The 22,629-nt window shown below is 38.1% G+C and overlaps 1 protein-coding gene across 4 annotated transcripts in view; it reads left to right on the top strand.

Annotated features, from left to right (window-relative positions):
• Positions 1-22,629, top strand: part of FANK1 (fibronectin type III and ankyrin repeat domains 1) — a 78,669-nt gene that overhangs the window by 29,833 nt on the left and 26,207 nt on the right. For 3 of the 4 annotated variants that reach the window (XM_073240141.1, XM_073240139.1, XM_073240142.1), the window contains exon 2: positions 22,225-22,402. The exons of the other annotated variant lie outside the window; for it this stretch is intronic. In XM_073240141.1, coding sequence (XP_073096242.1) covers positions 22,225-22,402 — 178 coding nt within the window. The remainder of the gene's footprint in view (positions 1-22,224; positions 22,403-22,629) is intronic. 4 annotated transcript variants of the gene reach the window in all.

Genomic DNA, 22,629 nt, shown 5'->3' with positions numbered 1-22,629 from the left:
AATTTTTGGCTACTGTAAATAGTGCTGCGATAAACATAGGGGTGCATCTGTCTTTCTCAAACTTGATTGCTGCATTCTTAGGGTAAATTCCTAGGAGTGGAATTCCTGGGTCAAATGGTAGGTCTGTTTTGAGCATTTTGATGAACCTTCATACTGCTTTCCACAATGGTTGAACTAATTTACATTTCCACCAGCAGTGTAGGAGGGTTCCTCTTTCTCCACAGCCTCGCCAACATTTGTTGTTGTTTGTCTTTTGGATGGCAGCCATCCTTACTGGTGTGAGGTGATACCTCATTGTAGTTTTAATTTGCATTTCTCTGATAATTAGCAATGTGGAGCATCTTTTCATGTGTCTGTTGGCCATCTGAATTTCTTCTTTGGAGAAGTGTCTATTCAGATCCTCTGCCCATTTTTAAATTAAATTATTTGCTTTTTCTTTGTTGAGGTGCATGAGCTCTTTATATATTTTGGATGTCAACCCTTTATCAGATATGTCATTTATGAATATATTCTCCCATATTGTAAGATGCCTTTTTGTTCTATTGATGGTGTCCTTTGCTGTACAGGAGCTTTTAAGTTTGATATAGTCCCACTTGTTCATTTTTGCTTTTATTTCCCTTACAAGGGGAGATATGTTCATAAAGAAGTTGCTCATGTTTAAGTCCAAGAGAGTTTTGCCTATGTTTTTTTCTAAGAGTTTTATGGTTTCATGACTTACATTTGGGTCTTTGATCCATTTCAAATTTACTTTTGTGTGTGGGGTTAGACAATGATCCAGTTTTATTCTCTTGCATGTAGCTGTCCAGTTTTGCCAACACCAGCTGTTGAAGAGGCTGTCATTTCCCCATTGTAAGTCCATGGCTCCTTTATCATATATTAATTGACCATATATGCTTGGGTTAATATCTGGACTCTTTATTCTGTTCCACTGGTCTGTGGCTCTGTTCTTGTGCCGGTACCAAATTGTCTTGATTACCGTGGCTTTATAGTAGAGCTTGAAGTTGGGAAGTGAGATCCCCCTGCTTTATTCTTCCTTCTCAGGATTGCTTTGGCTATTCAGGGTCTTCTGTGGTTCCACATGAATTTTAAAACTATTTGCTCTAGTTCATTGAAGAATGCTATTGGTATTTTTATAGAGATTGCATTGAATTTGTAGATTGCTTTAGGCAGGATGGCCATTTTGACAATATTAATTCTTCCTACCCAAGAGCATGGGTTGAATTTCCATTTGTTAGTGTCCTCTTTAATTTCTTTTAAGAGTGTGTTGTAAAAAAAAAAAGAGTGTGTTGTAGTTTTCAGGCTATAGGTCTTTCACTTTCTTGGTTAGGTTTATTCCTAGGTATTTTATTCTTTTTGATGTCACTGTGAATGGAATCGTTTTCCTGATTTCTCTTTGTGCTAGTTCATCATTAGTGTATAGGAAAGCAATATATTTCTGTGTATTAGTTTTGTATCCTGCAGCTTTGCTGAATTCCAAAATCAGTTCTAATGGTTTTGGAGTGGAGTCTTTAGGATTTTTTATGTACAATATCATGTCATCTGCAAATAGTGACAGTTTGACTTCTTTCTTACCAATCTGGATGCCTTTTATTTCTTTGTTTTGTCTGATTGCCGTGGCTAGGACCTCCAGTACTATGCTGAATAAAAGTGGGGCGGGTGGGCATCCCTGTCTTGTTCCCGATCTTAGGTGAAAAGCTTTCAGCTTCTCACTGTTCAGTATGATGTTGGCTGTGGGTTTGTCATATCTGGCTTTCATTATGTTGAGGTACTTGCCCTCTATACCCATTTTGTACAGAGTTTTTATCATGAATGGATCTTGAATTTTGTTGAAGCTTTTTCAGCATCTGTGGAGATGACCATGTGGTTTTTGTCCTTTTTGTTGATGTGGTGGATGATGTTGATGGATTTTTGAATGTTGTACCATCCTTGCATCCCTGAGATGAAACCCACTTGATCATGATCATGGTGTATGATCCTCTTGATGTATTTTTGAATTCAGTTTGCTAATATTTTGTTGAGTATTTTTGCATATATGTTCATCAGAGATATTGGTCTGTAATTTTCCTTTTTCTGTGGGGTCTTTGCCTGGTTTTGCTATTAGAGTGATGCTGGCTTCATAGAATGAGTTTGGAAGTATTCCCTCCTCTGCTATTTTTTTGGAAAACTTTAAGGAGAATGGGTATTATGTCTTCTCTAAATGTCTGATACAATTCAGTGGTGAATCCTTCTAGCCTGGAGGTTTCGTTGTTGGGTAGTTTTTTGATTACCTGTTCAATTTTGTTGCTGGTAATTGGTCGTTTTAGATTTTCTGTTTCTTCCTTGGTCAGTCTTGGAAGGTTATATTTTTCTAGTAAGTTGTCCATTTCTTCTAGGTTTTCCAGCTTGTTAGCATATAGGTTTTCATAATATTCTCTAATATTTGTTTGTATTTCTGTGGGGTCCACTGTGATTTTTCCTTTCTCATTTCTGATTCTGTTTATGTGTGTAGATTCTCTTTTTCTCTTAATAAGTCCGGCTTGGGGTTTATCATTTTGTTTAGTTCCTCAAAGAACTAGGTCTTGCTTACATTGATTTTTTCTATTGTTTTATTCTTCTCAATTTTATTTATTTCTTCTCTGATCTTTTTTATGTCCTCCCTCCTTCTGCTGACTTTGGACCTCATTTGTTCTTCCTTTTCCAAAATAATTGTGTCTTCAGACTATTCATTTGGGATTGTTCTTCCTTTTTTAAATAGGCCTGGATTGCTATATACTTTCCTCTTAGAACTGCCTTCGCTGTGTCCCACAGAAATTGAGTTGTTGTTTTGTTGTTGTCATTTGTCTCCATGTATTGCTTGATCTCTGTTTTAATTTGGTCATTGATCCACTGATTATTTAGGAACATGTTGTTAAGCCTCCATGTGTTTGTGAGCCTTTGTGTTTTCTTTGTACAATTTATTTCTAGTTTTATACCTTTGTGGTCTGATAAGTTGGTTGGTAGAATTTCAATCTTTCTGAATTTACTGAGGCTCTTTTTGTGACCTAGTATGTAATCTATTCTGAAAAATGTTCCATGTGCACTTGAGAAGAATGTGTATCCTGTTGCTTTTGGGTGTAGAGTTCTGTAGATGTCTGTTAGGTCCTTCTGTTCTAGTGTGTTGCTCAGTGGCTCTGTGTCCTTACTTATTTTCTGTCTGGTTGATCTGTCCTTTGGAGTGAGTATGTTGAAGTCTCTTAAAATAAATGCATTGCATTCTATTTCCTCCTTTAATTCTGTTAGTATTTGTTTCACATATGTCAGTGCTCCTGGGTTGGGTGCATAGATATTTATAATGTTTATATACTCTTGTTGGACTGACCCTTTTATCATTATGTAATGTCCTTCTTTATCTCTTGTTACTTTCTTTGTTTTGAAGTCTATTTTGTCTGATACAAGTACTGCAACACCTGCTTTTTATTCCCTATTGTTTGCATGAAATATCTTTTTACATCCCTTGACTTTTAGTCTGTATCTGTCTTTGGGTTTGAGGTGAGTCTCTTGTAGGCAGCATATAGATGGGTCTTGATTTTTTATCCATTCTATTACTCTGTGTCTTTTGATTGGTGCACTCAGTCCATTTACATTTAGGGTGATTATCAATAGATACATACTTATTGCCATTGCAGGCTTTGGATTCATGGTTACCAAAGGTTCAAGGGTAGCTTCTTTACTATCTAACCATCTAACTTTAACTCACTTATTACACTATTATAAACACAGTCTAATATTTCTTTATTTCTCTCCCTTCTTATTCTTCCTCCTCCACTCTTTATATGTTAGGTGTTTTTTTCTGTGCTCTTTTGTGTTTCCCTTGACTGCTTTTGTGGATAGCTGGTTTTATTTTTTGCCTCTAGTTAGTATTTGATTGGTCTGCTTTCTTTGCTGTGATTTTATTTTCTTTGGTGACATCTATCATCTATTTAGCCTTAGAAGTACTTCCATCTAGAGCAGCCCCTTTAAAATACCCTGTGGAGGTGGTTTGTGGAAGGCAAATTCCCTCAACTTTTGCTTATCTGGAAATTGCTTGATCCCTCCCTCAAACTTAAATGATAATCTTGCTGGATACAGTATTCTTGGTTCAATACCCTTCTGTTTCATTGCATTAAATATATCCTGCCATTCTCTTCTGACCTGTAAGGTTTCTGTTGAGAAGTCTGATGATAGCCTGATGGGTTTTCCTATGTAGGTGATGTTTTTTCTCTCTCTGGCTGCCTTTAATACCCTGTCCTTGTCTTTGATCTTTGCTATTTCAATTATTATATGTCTTGGTATTGTCCTCCTTGGGTCCCTTGTGTTGGGACATCTGTGGGCTTCCATGGTCTGAGAGACTATTTCCTTACCCAGCTTTGGGATGTTTTCAGCAATTATTTCTTCAAAGACACTTTCTATCCCTTTTTCTCTCTTCTTCTTCTTCTGGTACCCCTGTTATCTGAATATTGTTCCATTTGGATTGGTCACACAGTTCTCTTAATATTCTTTCTTTCCTAGAGATCCTTTTATCTCTCTCTGCCTCAGCTTCTCTGTATTCCTGTTCTCTGATTTCTATTCCATTAACGGCCTCTTACAGCTCATCCAGTCTGCTCTTAAGTCCTTCCATTGGTGGTTTCATTTCTGTTATCTCCCTCTGGACTTCATGCCTTAGCTCTTGCATATTTCTCTGCAGATCTATCAGCATAGTTATGACTTTTATTTTTAATTCTTTTTCAGGAAGATTGGTTATATCTATCTTATCAGGCCCTCTCTTTGGCATTTGAGTGATTTTGTACTGGACCAGGTTCTTCTGCCTTTTCATGGTGATTGAAGTGATCGCTGGCAAGTGGTGCATGTGTCAGCTGGGAGAACAAAGTCCCTTCCTGCTTGGTGGTTGCCTTGCCCTTCTCCACTGCCTTTACTGGTTTCCCGCACACAGATAGCAGTCTCTGAGTTAATTCCCTGAGCTGCCGTGGGTGTGGCAGCCCTTGGGATATACTAGGGCACTGCCAGGGGTTGCCGGTGCGTGGCATATGTTATCCTGACAGAACTGTGCTCCTTTGTGGCTTCCGGACTTTGCACCAGCTTCCTCTGTATGTGTTGTGTGCTGGCGGCAGCCTCTGGGTCTGTCGTGGTTAACTGCACGCTGGGAGAAGCCTCTATGTGGTTGCTGTGGGCAGGACTGCTCCCCTGCTGGTCCGCAGCAATGGCAGGTTAGCTGGTTTTCTTGCAGTCTTGGAGGGGTGGAATAAACAGCAGGCTGCTTATCACCGTGAGGGGCTCTGGAGCTGTGTTTCCGCTCAGGGGGTTAGGGTGCCTGAAGTTCCTTTAGATTCCCAGCCTGCTGGGCTGAGTGTGTCAGGACGGTTTTGTCCACCTGTTAAACCCTTGTCCTTTTAAGACTTTTAAAGCACCTGGTTTTCTTTTGTCCCAGCTGGCTGTGGGGACCCGCTTGCAGTCTCTGTCTCAGATTTTACTTTTCCATTTTTCTAATATCCAGTACACCATGCAATGTGTGTCTGTGCTCCTGGCGCAGGTTACTAGGGCTGGTTATTTAGAAGTCCTGGGGTTCCACTCCCTCCCCGCTCTGATTCTTTTCCTCCCACTGGTGAGCTGGGGTGGGGGGAGTGCTCGGGTTCCACTGGGTCACGGCTTTGTGTGTTGCCATTTTTGTGAGGTGCTGAGTTCTCACAGATGTAGATGTAGCCTGGCTATTGTACTGTATCTTCTGGTCTCTTTTTTAGGAATAGATGTATTTGCTCTATTTTCAAAATATATATGGTTTTGGGAGGAGATTTCCACCACCCTACTCATGCTGCCATCTTGAGCACCACCCCCCCACCCCAGTAAACCCATTTTATTACAGGCATAGGAATGGACATAAAGGTCAATGACACAAAAAATGCAGAAATAGACCCCTTTATCATAGAGACAATTAGTATATGATAAAGATAACATTTCAAATCAGGGCAAATTTGGAACTGTTCAGTATATGATGTTGGGGGAACCATATAGCCATATTTGAAAAATAATTTCAGAAGGATCAAAGATTGAAATGTTGAAAAAGTGAAACATTGTAGAAAAAGAAGAAAATATGAAATTTAAAAAACCTTGGGTGGGGTTGTCTTTCTAAGCATGATACAAAACTGTGGAAGTCATAGGAGATTAACTTGACTATAAAAGGAAGAGAAAAATGAAACAGTAAAAATGTAGCAAAGTGGTAAAATGTTAGTTTATTTCAGAAGGAACTAATTTCCTTAGTATGTAAAGAATTTCTACAATTAATGAGACCAACTCTATTATAGGAAAATAAGCAGAACTTTCAGACATTTCATACATTTTCTAAAAAGAAAGGCAAATGACTTAAATATCAAAAAGTTCAATCTTAGGAAATGTAAATTAAAATGACAAGGAGAAAATATTCAAAATTTATTCATTTATTAAAAAATAAAATTAATAGCCTAATTAAAAAATGGCTAAAAGATTGGAATAGGCACCTCATTAAAGAAATACAGACAGCAAATACTCATATGAAAAGATGTTGCATATAATATGCCATTAGGGAATTGCAAATTAAAACAGTGATGAATAAAATTTAAATGCATATCTACTACATATGTATTATAATGGTGAAAATCCGAAATGCTGACACCACCAAATGCTGGCAAGGATGTGGAGCAGCAGAAACTCTCGTTCATTGCGATGGGAATGCAAAATGGTACAGCTGCTTTGGAAGAGAGTTTGGCAGTATCTTCCAAAACTAAACATAATATTACCATAAGGTCTAGCAATCACACTGCTGGGTATTTACCCAAAGGGGTTGAAGATGCATGTCCACACAAAAATCTGCAAATGGATGTTTATGGCCACTTTATTCATAATTGCCAAACTTGGAAGCAACCGAGATGTCCTTCAATAGCTAAACAGATAAAGAAATAAGCTGGGGTACATTCAGGATAAAGTTATCCATCCAAAATCATATATTATTCAGCATTAAAAAGAAATGAGCTATCAAACCATGAGAAGACATGGAAGAGCTTGATTGCATATTACTAAGTGAAGGAGGCCAACCCGAAAAGGCGGAATTATGGGGACAGTAAAAGGACCAGTGGTGGCAGGGGTTGTGGGGAGAAGGGGACTGTGCAGAGCACGGAAGATTTTTAGGGCAGTAAACTACTCTTGTATGATACTATAATGGTGGATGTGTGTCATTATGCCTTTGTGCAAACACACAGAGTGTATACCACCAAGAATAACCCCTAATGTACTCTGTGGACTCTGGGTGATAATGATGAGTCACTGTAGGTTCATAGATTGACACAAATCCACCATCTGGTGCACGATGCTGACTGTAGGGGAGGCTGTGTGTGTATGTAAGGGCAGGAGGTAGGTGAGAACTCTGCATTCTGCTCAATTTTACTAGGAACCTAAAACTGCCCTAAAAATACATACATTAAAAAACAGATACCATTTTTTAAATGGTTTAAATATTTGATGTACTGTATTCCTGAGGATAGAGAAGTAGGCATGTTTTTTGCTGGGGCATGGAGGGGGCATCATATTAATCTGATTTAGCAATTGTATATCTAGGAATTTATCTTACAGATACATCCATACTTGAATGAAAAGGTATATGTACGTAGAAACTACCCTGGGCTCTTGTTTGTAATAGGAAATGATTGGAAACATTTAAAATGTCCTGCAAAGGGAATGGGTGAAATCTAGGGCATTCATATGATGGCATACTCTAGATATCAAAGGGAAAAGTAGAAGAATAATTCAGTCTTTGGCTGATGACACTTTAAAAAATGATCGAGAAGACTTTTAGCTTTGCAATGCATCGTTAGTAATATCATGTACACTTTTTAAGATTTTGCTGTCAAATTTGCTGCAGCTTCCATCTGGTTTCCTTCCTGTGTGACCACTTCACATGTCCTTGGGTCAGGGTAGTCATAAATACTCGTTAAACTGAGGATCCTTGCTGTTGAATAGTTTGTCATCAATGTCTCCAAAATAATGGCAATTATGAGTTACATGTTATCTTTCAATTTTTTTTTCATGAAAATACAAAAATTTCAGTATTTTCCCATTGGGTTCATGATTTACCTCTCTTCATTAACTGGATTATCAAAAAACCCAATAGCCTATTCATTCTATTTGAAATTTATCCCTACCTGTTAATCACTGCTTTTACTGAGATTTGACATTTTTTCCCTTGCTTCTTGATGTCAGAATAATTTCTATTAATCTCATTGCTCATTTCATATTACAATAACTTCATGCATCATCTTCTGTATTTAATAAATTGAAATCCTTCATGAATGTCCATATCTGAAATTTTTAATTTTTTTTACTGAAATAGTCTAAAATGGTTTTTCCAAATTGCAGTTACAATGAGTGAACCTTTAATTTTTAAAATATTAAAATATAATACACATATCATAAGATATGACCTTTAAAAAAGCATACAATCGATAAAGAAGTGTATAATCTAATGATTTCTTTTTTAGTATATTCACAAAGTTGAGTAACTATCACCACTGATTTCTTCACTCCCAAAATGCTATGCCCATTAGAAGTCACTCCCCGCTCCTCTCCTCCCAGTCCCTGGCAACTGACCACTCACCTATATTCTCTCTCTGTGGACTTGCCTACTCTGAACCCTTCCTATAATGGAATCATAATACGTGGCCTTTTGTGCAACTTTCATTAACTTTTTGAATAAACTCCTTGCATCTCGTTTGTGTGAGAAGGTTTTCCTTCTCACAGAAAATATATTTGAGTCGTTAAACTGTCAGTGTACTGTAGAATGTCACTGTGCTACAAGATCTCACTGCTTTATGATGGGCAAGTCATCTCACTATCCTTAGTCTCTTAAAAAGAAAAATCCAATTTAGTGTGGATGTTTAAAACACTACATCTAATATTAGAGAGAAGCCCAAGAAGAAAGCAAATCTTGCAAAATCCTCAAGTAGTTAACAACTTCAGGAATTGAGAGGCAGCTTTTCCTGATGTGATTTAGGGATGAGTTGCATCCAGAATACATTGAAATGCTTGCTAATGTTTCTAAAGAGTACTTGAAACTTTATCACCTCTCCTAACAGCCACACTGTCCCTGACTGATTGCAAATGGGAAGTATAAGTTACAATGGCCCAGAACTTCATTCATTCTGTCGAAAAGCCCGAGCTGCATTTGAATTATTCTTGCATGTGCCTTATTTCAAATGAATTTTGGCAAAAAGTTAAAAAGTTGGTTTTCTGCTGTGGGTAAAATTTTGTGAGATAAAGAAATCTCAGTTGATTTGTTCTTCTGTTGAGGAAGGTATTTCCAATTTTTGATTCCTGCATTATTAATAATGCAACGATGGTCTTACCAGGTCTTCTTGTACACATGTGTGAATATGACACCTTGTTTGGGGTTGGTTGATATTCTTGTTTGCCTGGATATGAGAAAACCAGTGTCTCACATACAGTTAGTACATTGATGTATGCTCTTTCTTAAGGGCAGTTTGGTAAGCTGTAGCAAAATTAAGCAGGTATGTATCCAGAGACAATTTTAGTTTTATGCATTTGTTTTGCCAAAACACTTGCATCACCATGTAAAGTTAAATGCACAATAATTTTTATTGAAATATCGTGTGTAATAAATCATTGTATACAGAGAGTAGTTTGTTTTTAAAACTTGAGTTAGTCAGATGTATTAACATGCAAGAATATCTACGAGTAGCTTGCTAATTTAAAAAGGCAAGCTGCAAAATAAAATCTTGAATATGATGCAGTTTTTGTAAAATGTCATATATCTGTGCTAAAGAAACTTTTGAATTTTCATCAAGCTGCTGCTAGTGGCCATCTTTGAGGAGGACATTGTGAGGGAAACTTATTTTCAATACTTTTTTCTGTATTTTTTTTTAAAAAACAGAATAGTTACTGTTTTTAAATAAAAAATAATGCTATCACCATTTTGGGGAAAATGTGCTTAATCAAGAGAATTATTTTTTAAAGTTTGCAATATCTGAAAAACTATCCTTGTTTCTTTTTTGAGACAGTACATATAGCATGCTATTTAGAACTGATCTGACTAGGATGATATTTATTACCTTTGTTATAAATCGAGGTTGCTCTTTATACTTTACATATGTCACTTTCATTTGTAGGGTTATTTGGTAATTTCAGTTTTGAAAGAGACATTTACATACTATAGTAAGATAGTGTGAATGAAAACAAAAGCTTGTGCTTTAAAGATAATTTCAAGTCACAATTTCCTAAACATTTTAGGGAATGTAAGCAAAGAGTTGAGGGGGGTCAGGGTGAGTATGAGAAGGGTGGGAAGAGATTGAAGAAGAGAATTGGAAAGGGTTGAGGAGGGAATTGATACTGGATGAGGAGATTAAAAAGATTTATTTGTGTTCAAGCTGAGATCAAAGCTGTACATTTGTAACCAGTGCAGAGAGGGGAAGTAAATCTGTTCTCAGACTTTTTCTTATATATCAGGGGAAAAACTCTTTGGAAGGACAGCAAAGACAAGTGGCTGCCTTGCAATTCTGTTCGTTGAACACGGTTAGTTACTCTTTGCAGTGAAGGGTCTGACAATGACTCTTGGCCGTTAAGATATGCTTGGAGCCAAGAAACAGATGAATACGAAAACAATCCCATAGTAGAGGCAGGGGACTTCATATTCAGGACATTATTCTGATAAATGCAAAGAGCAATGACCATTATTTATAATTAATACTTGATTTATGATCCTGGTGCTTTTCCTACTGGCTGCAGAGTTACAATGTATTTTTCTGTGTATACCTTGGTAACCTATTTAGAATGAATGAGTTTGGAGAGATTGATGATTTAAAAGTAATGTTTTTACTTGGTAAAATGACCCAAGCCTTCTGTTTGTTTGTTTATTTATTGACAGAAAGCTATTGGAGAAGCAGGGGTGTGGTTATGTTATACAAGAACCCCGTGTGGAAGAGCCCCAGCATGTGACAAATATTATGTATTGATGTATAAAAGCAAATTATGAAGTTTTTATTAATAAATTACAGATCTTAGAAGATGTCTATCAACTTTGTCAACGATGATGGTTGAATTTTTCTCTAGAGGTCCTGTTATTAAACGGACTACTCTATTGCTATTAAAATGATCTGGTCCATTTTTCAGTTTAGATTTGCATCAGGTTACCATTAATGTATGTGGAATGGTGAACCCTTTCTGGTGCTCTATTATCCCTCATTGTCCTTTCTGGGCTGCATCCTTGAGGCATGAGCTCAAAGATCTCTTTTAACACCTTGGTCTTTTTCTTTTAGAGCAATGATCATAATTGTGATAATTCACTTTTTGTTTTTTTTGGTGTCTGTTTAATGTTTATATCTGTTGCAAGGCTGTGGACTCAATGAGCTGAATCATCTGTCTTTTCCTACCTTACTCTCAATACTTAGCACAGTGCCTACTGCGTAACATTCAAAATAATATTGAGAACCAAAGAACAGAGAATGGTTGAAAAGAGAGATATTGGCAGGATCAAGAACAGAGAAGGAAAGTAGCAGTTGAGAGAAATTTCAGGTGATGATCTCAAAGATAAGGACTCTATATTGGAAAATGTGCTGAAAGCTGTAGGATTGCAAACATTTTTGTGTCAGTATGCATCATTCCATTATATTTGGGTGAATAAGAGTTTCGTAACAATACAGTTGATTTATGTTATGAACTAGATTTGAGTTAGTTTTTGTAGTGCTCCATGGAAGGCAGCTGACAGCCCTGTGAGTCAGGAAACAGTGTCAGATCCTGTGGGATGACACACATGAACTAGAAGGTGGGCAGCATAATGATTTGAACTCACATAACGCAAGCACTGTAAACCTCTCTCTGTTCACTTCAAGTTGCTCTCTGTTTTCACACTTGTAAATTATATGCGGTCTAAATATTGGTAAGCATTGACAGCTGTAGAATAAAATATAAGTTATATGTTGTGGGTTAAGACACTACTTATCATTCATGGTTGAATTAATTTGTAACCTATTTTAAGGACTTCTAAGACAATTTCTTGAATATTTAATGTGAGATCAGCTCAAATCAAACATTTTCTTGGGTGGTGTTGGGGGTGGAAAATAAAACTCAGTTCATTCTCCTCCACAGGCTTGGTCTGTACTTGGATTGAATGTCATTGGAATGTGGAAATATTAAAGACATAGAGCTCCCATGAATATCTGAAATTGAAACTAAACCACCTTTATATAATGTTTTAAGGTAATATTGAAGTACAAGTTAGCTGGATACCCATTTACTTGGGAGACGAATAAGGCAAAAATAGGATAGAAATACATCCATGCCTATAGTACTTGCTCTTTTATTAAATAGATCAGGCATAAAGTATATAAAATCAGGTATAATATAACATTTACATGCCACCACCCAGCTTAAGAAACAAAACATTGACAATAACATTATATTTCTGCCATTCCCTCCCTCCTCTCCTCTTGATATAGTTTTGTTTTCTCAAACTTACATAAGTTGTATCATTCTGTACAAATTGTTTTACAACTTGATTTTGTGATTCAACTCCCTTGCCCCCCCAGATCTATGTATTCAGATATATTTAGACCCAATTAGTTGTCACGTTCCTCTTAACTGCTACGTAGTATTTCAATATATGATGAGTAATAATTTCTCCAGTTTTTTCACTATGGCCATTTAGGTTGTTTCCAGTTTTTCCCAAATGCAAAGTTTCCCTGAACATTCCTGCAGTTGGTGATTGTGAAATCTCATTTTAATTGCATTATTCTGATTATCAGTTGACTGAGTGAGCTCACTGGCATTCTGCCTCTGCTGAATTGCTTGGTCACATCTTTTGGTTGTGAAGTTTTCTTGAGAATGTATGTAAGCTAAGCAGATGCATTACCAACATTACCCTATTGCTACATTTAAAATATCCTACCACTGTTCATTATATATATATATTCTAAATTTCAGAGACATGGCTCTGTGTCAAAAGAATTTAACTAGCAATTTGATTTTCATATCTACTTGTGAAAGATTCATCATTTTCAGGGATTCATGATTTCCATTGAAAAGCTCTGAAACGCCACGCCATGCAGAGTGTGGGGGAGAGCACAGACTGCAGTTAGAGGCCTGTGCTCCCAACTTAGCAGTTTTATAGCCTTGAACAAGCTGCTTTGACCTCTTAGAGCCTCTCCTCCCCTCTGTTCCTCATCTAGAAACTGAGAACATTGAGTCATTGTGAGGTTCAGATACACTGCCGATTGAGTGTGTGGTACAGTGTCTTGCTCGGAGCAAGCTGGCAGTGAATTGTAATTAGTAAAATTAGGTAAAAGATACAGCTTGGAAGCACATTTTCTATTTTGCCTACTACCTTTTAGCCACGTGGGATCCAAGTAGGTTTTTCACAGAGCACATAAAATAGGTGAGCGCTTTCAAAAGCATGACCACTACTTTATGTTAGCAAAAACCCTCATACATTGCAAATCACTCTTCAAAATTTTATCATGTTATTTTCTTTGCAATAAATTCTGAGAGGGAGGCAGGCAGTACCCTTATCTGATCCCTTTTTTCCTGATGAGGAAAACCTATGATGAGCGGGGGCAAGAAGCAAAGGTTCCTGAGTCTTACTCTAGGAGGTTTTGTCTTTGTTTTCTGTTTAGTTTTTTTGTTTGGTTTTTGATATTTGACTTTTTGCCCTTGAAGAGCTTACTTGCAAAGTAGAGGGAAGCGGCTTTGAGCAGTTTGCATGTTATATTGTTTTCTCTTAAAAGATAAGGATGCATGGGAATATCAACATTTGAAAATTTTCTGAGTCAGTTAAAATGTTTTACTCTCTACTCACGGCTCTGGTAGCCTTGTCCCCCTGATCTTTTAAATCTCATTTAAGTCACCCATCGCCCATTGTTCCCTGTGTACCTGCCACCTCCTTCTTTCTCAGTGGCATGCCTCTGGTTTGTATCATTTGTTGTCAAGTTTCTCTACTCATCTCAGTAACCTCCTTCCCCCCGTCTTGGTTATACTGTGCCCTTGGGATGTAGCTGGTGTCCCACAAATGTGATGAATGAATGGGCATAAAGTGAATGTATTCTTTGGAAATAAATGTGATGCAAAATATTGGCTGGACACCAAAATGGTCAGTAAATTGACCCAGAGGGTAACTGAAATGTCTCATGCTATGCAGCATCCACATCGACTTATACTTGGTTTATTTATTTATTTATATTTTAAATTACGGTATCATTGATATATATACTCCTATGAAGGTTTCACATGAAAAATGATGTGGTTACTACATTCACCCATATTATCGAGTCCCCACACGCTATATCCCACTGAAGTCACTGTCCGTCAGTATAGTAAGATCCACAGAGTCACTACTTGGTTTATTTTTATCAGACTTGTCCCTGTCATATACATGTCAGCCCAGGGAGAAAGAATTGAGGCTGGCAGTTTATCTGAGCTGAATTTTGTTGTCATTAGAAACAAGTGAAAATGCACAATTACATTTTTTTCTTATTCAGTGCTTTAACAATAAAACTTACAAAAAACCATCCATAATTCTACCACTCTAATTGCCTTTCATTTTCTAAATTCTTGTTCTTTATTTCTTTATTCCTCTGTATGCATTTGTGTATTTTTTATCATTATAATCAGAGTGCCCATGCAAATTTGTATTCTTCCCTTAGTGTATCCAATATTACCTTAGTATATATGACTTTTTAGTGGCTAAGTATTCTTGCATTTGGTGATGTACCACAGTGTATGTGACAATTTCCATATTCTTTTACATTTAGAATGTTTGCAGGTTTTGTTCCTAACATGACGGTAAAGTGACTCACCTGGTTTTTATTTTATATTACCATTTATGTACATAGGTATGTACTTAAACATAGGGACGTAGTAGATAGCATATAGAGAGGTTAAGGCTGTTAACCCTAAAAATAGAATAGCCAGTTATTCTACTAGCAAAATGAGCGTATAGCAGAGGAATAGCAGAGGAATTGCCATTCGGGACACGCAAGCTGTGGGGAACTACAGACGGATCTGGAGAGACAAAGGGGAAAGTCGGCTTGTATCAGGTTTTGGGAAGGGTTGTTTTGAACAAAAGTTCATTGGAGAATGAGTTTGAGATGGTGGCAGTTTCTGCATTGGCTGCGAAGGGTGGTTGGTACCTTGTTGCTCGGGCAGGGAGAGCGCGTCCTTCTTTTCCTTACCTGCGGGAGGTGAAATTCCTATGTGCACGATGCCCTCTCCTCAAGGCGCGGTGCGTGAGCGAGAGCGCCCCCTGCAGGGCTTCCCTACTCCACTTTAAATGAGCTTTCCTGTATTTTCTCTACGGATTGGCTGTGGAGTCATGTTTCCTAGGTTCAAATCCTTGCTCTGCTGCTTATGGGACACCCTCCCGGGCAAGTTATATGACCTGTGTGTGTCTAAAGCCCACCTGGAAAATGGGGGAAATTCCAGTACTTCATAAGGTTATGAAGAGTAAATAGTGTCATATATAAATTTCTCTGATACAATGTGAAGGCTCATTAAAATTTAGCTGTTAGATAATTCAGGTTTGGGGGAGGGATGGAGGTAGATGGAAGCATAGATGACGTAAGATTGGCCGTAATCATGCTGATGACTGATGAACCCGAGTGCCGGGTACAAGGTGTTTCACTGTACTATTTCTCCTCTTTTATATGTTTGAATTAAAAAAAAATAAGAACGAAAAGCACACACGATACAAACACATCTTTGTTTTAAATGTACTTTTTGGTTTTGAATTATTTTCTTGGACATGTTTCTGGGAGTGGGGTCACAGATGGGCTATTTGCAATCCCTGTTGAATATGGCCAGATGTCTTTAGTAAGGGTTGTTTAATGTATGGTGCGATCCGCAATTTTATCAGTCTTGAACAGCACAGAGTATTATCATATGTTTGTCATACAGTTTTGTAAATAAAATAGTACCTCCCACTTATTTTAATTTCCCCCCTTTTTTGATTAGTAGAAACTTTGAACATCTCCTTAATTGTGTTTGCAGGTGATCATTAAAAAATTTTAACTTATCTACTTCTGTCCGTAGTCCTTTCATCTATTAGGGTTTCATAAGATTCTGTTTTTATGAAAGCAATCTAAGAGTTTGGTGGAACTAAACTCATTTTAACTGCCATGTTTCCTTTATAAGTGAAAAGAGTAACTTATTACTATGTGGCTATTACGACATTTGACTGAAAATTCCTTCTTCAGTATCTATTCATGGCAAACATTTTTTGATATGTTTACAATCTAAGGTATAGGAATGATCGTCATCCTGATTTGGGATAAGTTTCTGATGATGGTTGCTCTGACTGTGTGGTCGAGCCGTGATGAATTGCTCCCCCGTAACACCCACCACTGTTCCTTATGCAGCCTCCCCTCAGTGTGCCGTCATCTTCATTACGGACGGTCTGCCACTAGGGGCCAGGCTGCAGATGGCCCTTGTCCATGGAAAATTTGACCTCAGAAAATTTGCAGGTGTCTTTGGAAGGATACTATCATTTTGGAAGGGGAACTATCACTCTGCTTTTATGGCATCCTGTATTTACAATGAATATACTCATATTCACCTTCAGTCTTCATCATTTCTGCTTTTCATCGTGCTAATCACAATTGCTAATTCCCAAACAGACTGTATCACTAGTTCTCTCTGTAGCTTTTAAAATATGGTCAACAGCCTGTCATTAGGATACTGAGTAATCAGATGTTTTCACTAACTTGTCTTTTGAGGGGCTGGCACATTTCTGTTATATTATCTATCACAAGCTATATTTAAAAAAATTTAGGATGCTAAGGCTTAATATTGTACAGTGGTTCAAACTTGATAGCATTCTGCATTTAAACCTATAATTTGTAAATGATAGCTTTTTAGAATATATTTCTGGTGTGCTTGAGAGCCACATTTTATGCCATCTTCTTAACCATAGGGACGGAATGGTGACAATGTCTGCAGCCTATATATTTCACGTTCACATTATTTATTACTTGACAAATGGCAAGAGAGGCATAAAATTGTTTTATTTGTCAGACTTTCTTACAAAAAGCTTTTATGGTACACAACACATACATACATTCTCATATAATCGTCCTTTTGAGGTCCACCTTGTAGTATTGTTGCTGTTTTTTCTTTTGTGGAAAATTTATGTTTTTATACATATATATATTTATTTATTTTATTGAGGTATATTGATGTATTACATTAGTTTCAGGTGTACCACATAATGATTCAATATTTGCATGCATTGCAGAATGATTGCCACAGTAAGTCTAGTTAACACCTATACTCTCATAGTTATAAACATTTTTTTCCTTGTGATGAGGACTTTTAAGATCTATTCTCTGAGCAATTTTTAAATACACAGTCTTGTTAACTGTAATCGCCATGTTGTGCATTACATCTCCATGACCTTTTAACAGCTGGAAGTTTGTACCATTTGATCCGTCACCCATTTCATCCCTTACACTCCTCTGGCAACCACCAATGTGTTCTGTGCTGGAAAACTTTTAAGATAAGAATAATTTGCCAAGATGGAAAGAGCCTCCCAATTGTTTAAAGGAACCGTGCAAAATCAAAAATAAGAGTTTTTTCCTCTTCTTGCTAGTAACCTTCAAAAAAGTTAAAATAAATTTGAACCCTGAGTTTGTCACATGAAATTATATGTTTGGCTAAATCTGGGCAGTTGTTTCCAGACTTGAAACAAACAAAAGCACCTTTTAAAATACCTGATGCTTATAATCAGGAAAAAAAAAATGCTTTAAAACTTCTGTGTAAAAAGTACCATCTAAATTGTGCCTAGGAATGTGTGTTTATGGTGTCTTATTTATACTTTTATAAAACTTGTATGAAACTTACAACAACAATTTGCAAAATAGTGTTTGTACTATTATCACATTAATACAGATGTGGACATAAACATCCTGGTTAAATGAAATAATAGGAAAAGGTGAGCTTTTGAGTTTTTCAAAAATGTTGATGTTAGTCACCTTAAGAAAGACGTATTGCTTGTCACACCGCAGTAGGTTAGTCCCCAGGGAGAGCAAGCCAGGGCTGGAGAACTATACAAACTTACCTTCCCTTGCTATTTGAGCTTTACTGTATAACTTGGGGACGATAAAACTTAAAAACAGAGGAATTTGTTCATATCTTGGTAGCAAATTTAGCATCCTTTCCCAGTGTGGTGCATGTTCCCAGCCCTGGTGCATTCCTCTCAGATTTACCTAGGAGTTAGCTCATTGTTTCAATCACATGCTGTAAACTTTTCCTCCCTGTTACTGCCACCCTTGTCCCCATACACTCCATGCTCAACGGAAAGGGGCACCTGGCTGGCTCCTACCCACCTTCACAGTGTCAAGGTGACTGTCACTCAAACCTTTCTGCCTTCTTGGCCTCCACTGATGGTTGCTGGGGTCTCCGCGGACAGTTCCTGAAAGTGAGCAGCCCCCTGCCCCAGGGCTCTGAGGGACTTGGCCTCCTTCTTCCTCCTGCTTTATCCCACCAACACCTGGTTTTCACTGTTTCCCTTTTTCCTGTTAAGTACTGTTGCTCATTTAAATTATATTAAATTAAAATTTCCTTTGGGTTCCAGCCCAAGGTTAAATCTGATTTAAAAATGAATGGCTTGAGGAAATCTGGAGATCTAACTAATAAATAGATTTTCATCCAGGTCTGCATTTTATAACTCTGCTTGTAAGTGGCAGTAATGGAACCAGGTTAAAAGTAGGGACTCCTGAGAATCCTGGTTCTGTCAGTTACTACTGTGTGACTTTGAGCAACTTACTGAACCTCTCTGATTCTCAGCTTTTTAAATAAAGGAGATACTAAAAATCCTTGTGCCATAGAGCAGTATAGTGAAGGCTAAATGAATGAATACATGTAAAGCATCTCAGGCGCAGTGCTAACCCAGGCCTCTGCTCCCTTGCACTTTGGCTAATGACCTGTCATGTACATATTTTAGGATCCTAAAGCCATCAGCCTAAAATATGTACATTAGGAGGTCATGACAAAAGTATCAGAATTTGTATCAAAGAGAAATCATGATCTATGTATGGGTGCAGTGTTGTAAGGACTAAAACACACTCGTCCAATGACTAGGTTGCCTGAAAAACAAAACAAAACAAAAACAAAACAAGTGTGGTCTGAGCCCCTATTCATTTCTTGGCCACCGAGCAAATCATCAGCTCTTACCTGATGGGGACACTCATTCATGCTCTGGCTGTCTGGGTCCTATCTGGCATTAATAGCTTTCTGCCCAAAGGGGCTCTTACCTAGGTGGGAATTTGCGTCTTGGTAAGTTTTGTTTCAAAGTAAAGGAGAGGTGGCATATCACCACTGGTCAGTGCACAAACCTTCGGTGTCCTGGGTAAGTAATGCAGTGCAAAGTGGTATCCCCCAGGACAGCCACGTGGCTGCACTGTGGCCGTGCCCTCAGTGAGGCTTTGCTCACAACCAGTGCTGAGCCTCGGAGAGGCCACGATGGTGAAATCTGCATCACTCCTAAAAAAGAGAGAGTAATAATAAATCAACTTTCCAACCTACCCTTTTTCTGGTGTGCCAGACATGGAGGGGTCATGAATAACAGGGAGGGTTCTGCCTCCGTCCCGGAAGTGGGCGGACTACTGGCAGTGGGACTCTCTGTGGCCGGTGCCAAGCTCACGAGTGGACCTCTCTTGTTATTTGCCTGCATCAGTGACTCGTGAAAAGTAAGCAGTAGAGACACTTGCATAACCGGGAATGTTATCTTTATATTCCTGATATAAATTCACGGTGAGCCATTGGTTTGTCCCTTCAGGAATTGGGCATTAATTTAGAACTTCTTGTGTCTTTTAATTTCTAATAGGATTCTAAGCCATGTGTTTTTAAAATAGAAATATTACTTGGCTTCTACTTACATTGGGGTAATCCCTAACAGTCTACTAATTCTGGTGTTTGAATGGTTTTAGAAAGTTCTTGGGGGAAAAAAATTAGTTGCTCAGCATTGCTGGCATAACGGAAGGATGTGGGTCACCAGTGCTGACCAGCAGAACAGCTGGGGTTAGATTAGGGGACCCATGTTGAGGGCCGGGACCTGACAGATGTTACATGCACACTCCTTCCTCCCCCCACATGTGTTAATTTGTATCTAGAACACTGCAATAAGTTTCTTTAAGGAAACCAACAGTCCCATAAAAGTAATGTATACTGTTTATTTTTATAGCTATTACTTAAAAACATTTCAAGTATACCAAATTATTGAAAACTATAATAGAGCCCCATGTAAACTGTCAACATTTGCCATATAGTTCTTAAATTCTGAAAGAAATGAAACCTTACAAATATGTGGTAAGTGCCCCCATCTCTGCCCCCATTGTCTGTCAGTCCCTGCCCTTACTTCTCTGAGTAACTGTCCTGAGGCGGTATGCATTCTTTCTATCCATGCTTTTAACTTTTATTACATATTGATGCATTCATAAAGAATACAGTGTTGTGTTGTGTGTTCTAAACATTCACTTAGCAGTGTAATCATGGAGTGTATCCTCTGAACCCTTGTTGTGTGTTACAACTCATTTTAGGTTTGCTGTAAAACGAGTTGCTTTTAGCTGCTGGGTAGGATTTCAGTGTATGAAATACACCGTAATTTGTTTAGATACTTCATATATGTTATTTTGTTGTCACAAAACACTTTGAAGTAAGCATTTCTGACTCAGTTTCAGAACATGTATTCAAATCCAGGTTTATCCAATCCTATCATGCCATGCTTTTGATAAGAATTAGGAAAATTGGGAATAAAGTTTGGAGAAATGAGCTTGTCGGCTGCCCCCTGGTGCATGTCTAGGATCTGAATGTAAAGGAATGGAGGTTGTCCTCCAGGCCTGGACGCTAGGTCATGGCACCCCTGTGTTCCTCAGGGGGCGGCATAGCAGGAGGCCCTGGGTCTGCAGGGGGTAGTGGGTCAGCTGCTTGAGATTCTGACTCAAGGGAAGCACAATATCCTTTTATTCTGAACAATAAATCTGGTAAATTAATGATATTTCTGAGTCCTGAAGGGCCCTGAGGGACAGGGAGAAGTTTTAAAAGAAGTATGAAACAGGGACCTAGCCTTCAAAAACGTAGTATCTAGCCGGGGAGAGGAAATTAACAGGAAACAGAATAGCCGCACGATGAATAACTTGGCGTGTGTGGTGTGTGCCCCTTGTTATCTCACAAAAAAGGGATATTCTGGATTTTTCTCTGTATCTTGATTTCTCATTCAGCAGCAGCTTCTGGAAATCCTTTCAAGGCATCTAGTATACAATGAATTCATTTTTAAAAGGCAACCTAATTCCCATGCTGTGGACATGTCATTTATTGGCCATTCCATTATTAACAGGTCATTACTTTATGACTGTAAACTGCTAAAAACTAGTGGTTCATGTCCCCATATCCCCATGTGTCTTTCCCTATGTGCTCCTGGGCTCTGATTTCTGCAGGAGAAATGACCAGAAGTGGGATGGCTGGAGAGAAGGGTATACATATTTTCTATTTTAATAGATACACAGTGTTGTGTTGTGCCATATCGTTTTCTAAAAAGGCTGTAATTCATATTTCCCCACCACCGATTCCGGAGAATTGGTCCTTTCCCAGCATTGCCACCTCCTGTAGCTACGCTCTCTCTTTTTAAGTGTCTGATTGGATATAAAGTTATACCCATTGTTACCAGTTTCTGTGGCCACTAGGGAACATGAATTGTTTTTGGACATGATGTCAGCTATTTGTGCTGTTTTGGGCACTGCTCATCTTCTGTCTTGTTTGTTATTAGCCTTTGGACCTTGGTTAGTCGGTAAGAGCCAACTTGTTGATATAGAATCAACCCTTTATCATCTGTTACAATTATTTGGGCCAGCTGTATCATCTGTCTATTGGCTTTGTTTACTGAGGATGATAGCAGCAAACTGAGGTTCATCAGCTCAAAAAGCCAAATTAATTAGTTGGATGCATTGACTAACCTTTTGGAAGGGTCCATGAGTGAAGTATGGTATTAATGGTTGTGGGGCAATCTGCTTGGGATGTGGTACTCACTACAGCAGCTGGATTTTGCATCATTTAAGCTTTTCAGATGTTCCTCAACCAACAGGGAGGACAATTTATGTGTATGGCTGATGTGTAGGGAAACACAGTTTGGTCCCCAAACAGCTGTGATGCACGCAGCTGACCTCTCTTCTTTATGGAGGTGGAGTCCTGAAATCCTGTGTCCTTCCTTTTTAGAAATCACACCATCCTCAAAGCCTCATCCACCTGTTGTGGGCAAAGTGACTCATCACAGCATTGAGTTATACTGGGATCTGGAAAAGAAGGCCAAACGGCAAGGACCTCAGGAGCAGTGGTTCAGGTTCTCAATTGAGGAAGAAGACCCCAAAATGCACACTTACGGCATCATTTATACGTAGGTGCAATGTTGAGCTGTTTTAACATTTTGCTTTGATTTCCTGAGTATCTGGAATGCTTTCTACTATCTCTAAAAAGACTCATTTTGAAATTAAAAGAATGAGTCAGCATCATTTGCATGCATGCTTTGTGAATTAGAATTTTTGGAAGATAAGCATTAGCAATAACTTTGAAATTAAACCTCCTATACTTTTGAGAGCTCCTTAGACTTCTGCAACACTCTAA

The sequence above is a fragment of the Manis javanica genome, chromosome 7 (genome assembly GCF_040802235.1).
Source record: "Manis javanica isolate MJ-LG chromosome 7, MJ_LKY, whole genome shotgun sequence".
Lineage (NCBI taxonomy): Eukaryota > Metazoa > Chordata > Mammalia > Pholidota > Manidae > Manis > Manis javanica.
This window is presented reverse-complemented; position numbering and strand designations above follow the sequence as displayed.